This window comes from Beta vulgaris, chromosome 6 (genome assembly GCF_026745355.1).
Source record: "Beta vulgaris subsp. vulgaris cultivar EL10 chromosome 6, EL10.2, whole genome shotgun sequence".
NCBI classification, from domain to species: domain Eukaryota; kingdom Viridiplantae; phylum Streptophyta; class Magnoliopsida; order Caryophyllales; family Amaranthaceae; genus Beta; species Beta vulgaris.
Window position 1 is genome coordinate 66,252,243 of NC_079207.1, and position 6,737 is coordinate 66,258,979.

Below are 6,737 nucleotides of genomic sequence, written 5' to 3' on the forward strand. Positions count from 1 at the left end.
GAAGGTGAGAGAAAGGAGAAAGAAAGGTCGACGAGGGTGAGAGAAGGCCGACGAAGATGAGAGAAAGGCCGTGAAGGTGGGAGAAAGGCCAACGAAGGAGAGAGAAAGGCCGATGAAGGTGAGAGAAGATCGTCGAAGGAGAGAGAAAGGTTGCTGATAGGGGATGACATGAGGTGAGGGTGGTGGTGCTGGATCTGAAATTTGAGGTGAAAAGGTTACAAATGTAATTTTAATTATTTTTGGGCGATTTTAAGTAATTGTGAGGCGAGGATTAGAAGTTCAGAAAAATAGTACTCATAATGGTAGTATATTTGTCTAAATTAAATTCTTTAATTGTAGTAAGTGATCTGTTAATTAGAGATAGGGTTATTTTTTTTCTTTAATTGACATGATTTTTTGCAATTATTTTTTTTCCCTAATTGACATGATTTTTATAATTTTTTTACTGATATACTCCTTCTGTTTTTTTTTTTATCATTCCTACTTTGACTTTGCACGTTTGCCAATGCACGTTTTAAAACTTAAATATCTTTCATTATATATTAGTAAAAATTATAACGATTGAATTTTAATAAAGTACTAATTGAGACGAATCAAACAAGACCCCACATGACTATGTTTTTTCTTATAAATTGATAACATTTGAGAATATTCTCTCTATGCATGAATAGTGTCAAGATTCTAAGTGAGAAAGATAAAAAAAAAAACACAGAGGGAATACTTCTCATCATGAGTTATTGCAAGCTTGATTCAACTTAATCATACATTACCTGTTTACAAAAATTAGCACTTAATTACTGAAGTAATATTAGGAATATTTGGTACATCCATAAAATTGTTGTCACGTCGCAATATAGTTTTTTTTTAAGGTTAAAAGACGGCGCCCTAATTGGACCGGGACTTCGTACAGGTCAACTCGGCTCGGGTTTGCATGCAAGACTCCTTGGGAATAGGGGGGATGGTAAAAGAAAATCTTCACTCCCAAAATGCCTCTAATGAGAATTTGATCTCACAACCTCATCACTAAACCAGGTACTACTTAATTACGTGGCAATATAGTGTATATATAAAGACTATAGTCTTATAGACAGATATACTGTCACCTTCAATAAACCGAACAATTCAAGTTCATCCAGAACTCCTCTTTTATCTCTGAATAATTATCTACTCTTATCTGATTCTAACCTAAACTTCCACCTACTAAGTGTACGAAACAATAACATACCTAAATGAGTAAAATGGGCAAAACTCAAATGATGCCACAACCGCCAACCCCTTTTATTGTCACACATTTTACATTGTGGTTAGTGATTGTTCCTTTAAGGCACCACTTTTTTATATTCTACTATATATGTTCCTTGTACGATAGGGGTTCATATGGAGTTTGCTCAATTGTATCATCACACTAGCCCAAAAATTATTAGATGATTTATAAGTTGGTTGTGTTTTTTTCTTTTCTTTTCAGTTCCTATGCTATCAAGAAACTACAAATTTTTTTATATATATGTACTTTGAACGCATAATTATCAATTTTGATGCCGCACAATATCACACGGATCTAATATGATATAAATATAATTTACTCGAACTTGTATTTATCTAATTAGTGTCGTACAATTGGTGTAGAGGTAAGGAATGTTTGACAAAACTAGCGATTTTAGTTAGGGGTGTTTAATGTAGGATACTGGATCCGATCCGATTCGAAAATTTCGGATCGGAGGAATTGTGATCCGAATCCGATCCAAAATATCCGGATATCCAAACTTTTCGGATCGGGTTCGTTGACATTTTTTAAAAATCCCGATCCGTGTCCGATCCGAAAACCCGAAATTTTTTCGGATACCCGATCCAAAATATCCGAAATCTTAAAATCGGATCGGATATCCGAAATTTCGGATCGGCGGATTTTCGGATCGGATATTTTTGCACACCCTTGATTTTAGTAGCTTTTAGCGGTTATAGTAGATGTAGCTGTTTGATGTAGCTGATAGCTGTCTACTAGTAGCTGTCAACGATTAACTATTAACTTAATTGTTTAATTAGAAGTGTTTGGCAAATATAGCTGTTGAAATGGTAAAAGATAATATGACATTTTATTCTAATATAATGAACTACAACAATTTCATATGTTCGTTCAATAGTTAAATTCAAGATTTATTTTTTCAAAGAAGTTACACAAAAAGGAGTTTACGACTTTTTAGCTGCTCAAAGAAATGTATAAATCTAAGAAAATATTCAACCCTCGAAAAATTTATATTACCAATTTTAACTAAAATACTTGTAAAATATCTTATCTTTAAAATAAATATTTAAATTACATCTCTGCCATTGTAAAATATACATTGAATTGCCATAAAATAAAACAATAAATAAATAGTAAAAGAAAATAAAAAATATTGGTAATAATTCTACCTTATGCTATTATATAGTATTTATTTGCTAGACCATTACCTCTAAATCTCAAACGTTACTTGTAGTAACGTTCCACAACCGCTACTTATAATCTATTTCAACTGCTACCTGCTACTTCAACCACTACCTTACTAAACACTCATAATTTTCTTAAGTATCGTTTAAATCTTGTTCAACCGCTAACCGCTACTTCAAACGCTAGTGCCACGCACGACCGTAATATTATCTTTAATTTAAGAGTTTTTTGCGGGAATATACCAAGGTAATAAGCATTTTGTGGGGAATGGGGATATACCTCATTAATTTTTTTTTTTTTGGAATATAACAACCAAAATTTAAGATTCGTTAAAAACGTACCAAAAACACTATTTTCGGTGAAAAAGTCAAATTTTCGGCCTTTGACTTGGTTGGAACTCGCGAGTGAATCACAAAGTGTCAGTGAGGAAATTGGAGGAAAATGAATGTGATAGAAACAATTGAATACCACGCACTATAGAAAGAGTAATTAAGCAAGTCAAAGTCTCGAAATTTGACTTTCTTGCCAAAAATAGTGTTTTTGGTACCTTTTAACAAAACTTAAATTTAGGCTGGTATATCCCAAAAAAAAATAATTAATGAGGTATATCCCCACAAAATGCTCTAATCTCCTAGTATATTCTTGCAAAAACTCTTAATTTAATATATTTTGTAAATGATTTCAAATGGTCGTGTATCCTGAATCCAACCTACAAAATTCGAAAACTTGTCTCCTCCACGTACAATATCGAGATAATGCTAGGTTTTCTTTCCATGTTAGATAAAAGGGTGAATCACTTGGAAATTGGAATAACATAGTAGTATAAAGATAACATCATTTTAGGACCTTTGTCAAAAGTAGATAGCCATAAGAAAGCTAGTGTTATCACTTGTGCAACATAATACGCATTACACCTTGTTCCATATGACAAATGATATAAATCTTTGAACTTTCTTTATAGAAAAACAAATATGTAAGCACTTTTTTTTTTTTTTTTGATAAGTACAAATATGTAAGCACTTAATTATAGAACTACAAATGCACTGAGAGTTGGGCAAGCGTCGTGTCTTACTAGATGGTAGAGGTGGGTATGTCGACCCGGCCTGATAAGAGCCCTCTCAAGGTCGGTCCGGCCTATTGTTCGCTATGTGGGCCGTGGGCCTACCACGGTCAAGAAATTTTATTTCCAACTCATCTCGGCACGAGCCTATCTATATGCCCGTGCCCCATGGGCTTGGCGTCCGGCACGGCCCGCCATTCATGAACTCAGGTCCGACAAGGTACAACCGCCATTTATGGGCTTGGTCCCGACCCGCCGGTGCCCAGCCTGTGAACAGGCCCGATCCATGTCCAAGTCTATTAGATGACATTGAACCCAGGTTGGTTCATAAAAAACCAAAACTTAAAAAACCGATCTAAATGGATGGTAATCATACCGACACAAATGCACTGAAGTTGTTCTTCTCGCATTCGGATGTACTGGTGGTGTTGGCCCAACCTTACCCGACTCTATATACAACATAGGGTGACTATAAAAAATAGACGTGCATGCCATGGTGGTATTTTTTGTTTTTTTGTTTTTTTTTTTGGACATCGAGAAAACGTACAAAAAGTTAAACATGAAAGCAAAGCTAGTAAAGCAATTACAGGGGGACAAGTGAAAGTTGTCCCCGTCTGGCCCGAATAGCCAGATCATGTGCAAGCTGGACATGCGAGCGATTGACCTTCATGATCCGACACCAGTGAAATTGCTGGCCAATTGAACGAATGTCGCTGAGTGTCCATGTAATAGCTATCGGCTGTGTCCGTGGATTACGTAAGCTTTGGACAACGACCTCAGAATCGGTATGTACTGCGACTCGTTGGTAGGCCTGGCCATGCGCCCAAACTAAGGCATCCAGACAAGCCATAGCTTCCGCAAGCAGTGCAGAATCAGCATGGATGCAAATGCCTTGCCCTTCCTGAGTCTGATTATGAACAGTCTGAGCCACCCAGGCTATACCTGCTAAAGGTGAATTATTAGTCCAAGACCCATCCACTTGGATATGTAGTTGAGGAACCCCAGAAAAAGAAGACCCAAAATGCGCTATGAGGAACCCAGGTGGCCCCGGACCTTCTGCCAGAGGCTTAGAACATGTGAAAGGTCTGGCAAGAAAGGTTACATGTTGTTGCATGACTTGTTGCAGCATGGTGTGCAGGATGTTACCATCAGGGTTGATATTGTTGAAAACCAAATTATTCCGACATTGCCAGATAGTCCATAATGTGGCAAGAAATTTAGGTAAACGTTCCCCAGAGTAGCCATCCAGGTTGTAAAAGTATAATATCCATGCAATAAGCCAGTCTTGGAAGGAGACATACGAAACTGAGTTGGAGATGATACCCAGCTGGCTTATTCGCCAAGCCACAGTAGCCAAAGGACACAATCTGAAGAGATGTTGGCAAGTTTCAGATTCCAAAGCACGGCTTGGACAGTCGTCCGATATGGATATACCGCGAGCCGCAAGATTAGCAGTCGTAGCTAAACTGTTGTGCCACAGCTTCCATAAGAAAATTTTCCATTTAGGCATGATGCGCAAACCCCATAGTATGCGAAAAACTTTCGAAACCAGAGGGGGTGTCATGCTACAGATGTCAGTTTGTCGAGATAAAAGATAGTAACCGGATTTTGTTGTATATCTACCAGAGGTTGTAAGAGGCCAAAAAGAAATGTCGGAAGGAGTATTGAGTCGGGGCAACTCTAATCGTCGAATAGCACGAACCGTTGGAGTAGTGAAGAGAGAAGCTAATCGGGAAACATTCCAACCTTGTTGATGAGGTAACATTAGAGAACCGACAGTGACCGTAATCGCAGTACGGAGGGTGGTATTTTTTGGGTGACAAAAGAAAGTTACTCTAATGATAATAGAAAATAAGCTAAGTGGAGGTAACGATGGGGAAGGTTATTAAGTTAATGATTACAAGCAATTTGGGAAAACCAAAAATGAATTCGAAGTTGCAAGCTAGTAAGTAGTAATCATAACCAAAATTGATGTTTGAAGAAGAAAATGAAGAGAAATTTGGGTGGAGTGGGTAATGTATAATGGTTCATTATGATCATCATCATGATTGTTCCCCTTCTTTTACGTGTGCCTGCTTCATTAATCGTCATTACCAATCATCACTTTTTTTTCAAATTAGCACTGTTTTAGGTATCTACATGATGGTTAAAACTTCCAAAGTCACCGAGAATCCCCCTTCCCAATCCCTTTTCCACCTTTCTCGCTCCCATTTTTTTGCTTGTACTATTCAGATATTGTTACTGAGGTCTGTTTGGATTGTGTTCCATTTGTTTTTTTTACGCTATCAGATAATGTTGAAGCTGTGATGTATAGTATTATAGTGCATAATATAGGTAAGTGTTTCATATTGATAAAAGAAAAGAGATAAGTTTGCCTTATAAAGTAATTGCCCCTTATTGCCATATGATTTTAAGATGTTATCTTTTTTGCTTGTGAAGTGAACTCTCGCTTCTTGTGATGAGTGCGGCCACTACCCATATTTAACATGGTATAAGAGTCAGAACCACAATTGGGACCTCTCACATTGATAAAGAAAGAGAGATGAATTCACTTTATAAGGTAAGGGGGCTCCCTTTAGTAACATGGGTGCGGCCCAAACCCATATTTAACAAATTAACATGTTTAAATTGTCTTTAATCACGTATTAATAAGAACTATGAAAAGTTGATACTTGAAAATTAGACATTAAAAAAAGAATATATAATGTACAATTTTTTCTTATTATATATCAATGTAAATTGTAGATTGAAACTAGTTTTTTTTTTCCCAGGGCGATGCCTCAAGTCAGTTATAATAAACAAATATGTTATTATTTTAAATTTCATAATTATTTTGCTACTTTTCGTATTTTTTGTCCATTAAGAAATTGAAAAATTCACGTCACGACGTGTTGAGTAAAAAAACGGAAAGTTTTGAGTTTGAAAACAATACCTTAAGTTACATAATAAGAGTGTTAGAGATGTATACACTTGTTTAAGTCTTTTTAGTTAATTATAATTATTACAGACTTCATCACATTTTATTTGAAGCATTAGACAACAAAGTCATAGTGTATTGATGGTTAAGCTCTTACTTTTCATTTCAAAGGTCATGTGTTCGATACCTTGCACTTACACATTTTTTTTAAAGTGATGAGTATGCATAAACATAAAACATTTGCATCAGAAATTAGAGGAGAGTGCCACGTGGCACATAGGCTTTCTTTCACACGCCTTTTAATATATTTGTATGGATAGATAGATTAGGAA

At 36.1% G+C, this 6,737-nt stretch overlaps 1 protein-coding gene across 1 annotated transcript; it reads right to left on the minus strand.

The window, feature by feature from the left end:
- Positions 1 to 4,071: 4,071 nt before the first annotated feature.
- Positions 4,072 to 5,052, minus strand: LOC125498460 (uncharacterized). Its single transcript, XM_048646667.1, has one exon. It carries the CDS (start codon positions 5,050 to 5,052, stop codon positions 4,072 to 4,074), a length of 981 nt encoding a protein of 326 aa, XP_048502624.1.
- Between the last annotated feature and the right edge of the window lie 1,685 nt (positions 5,053 to 6,737).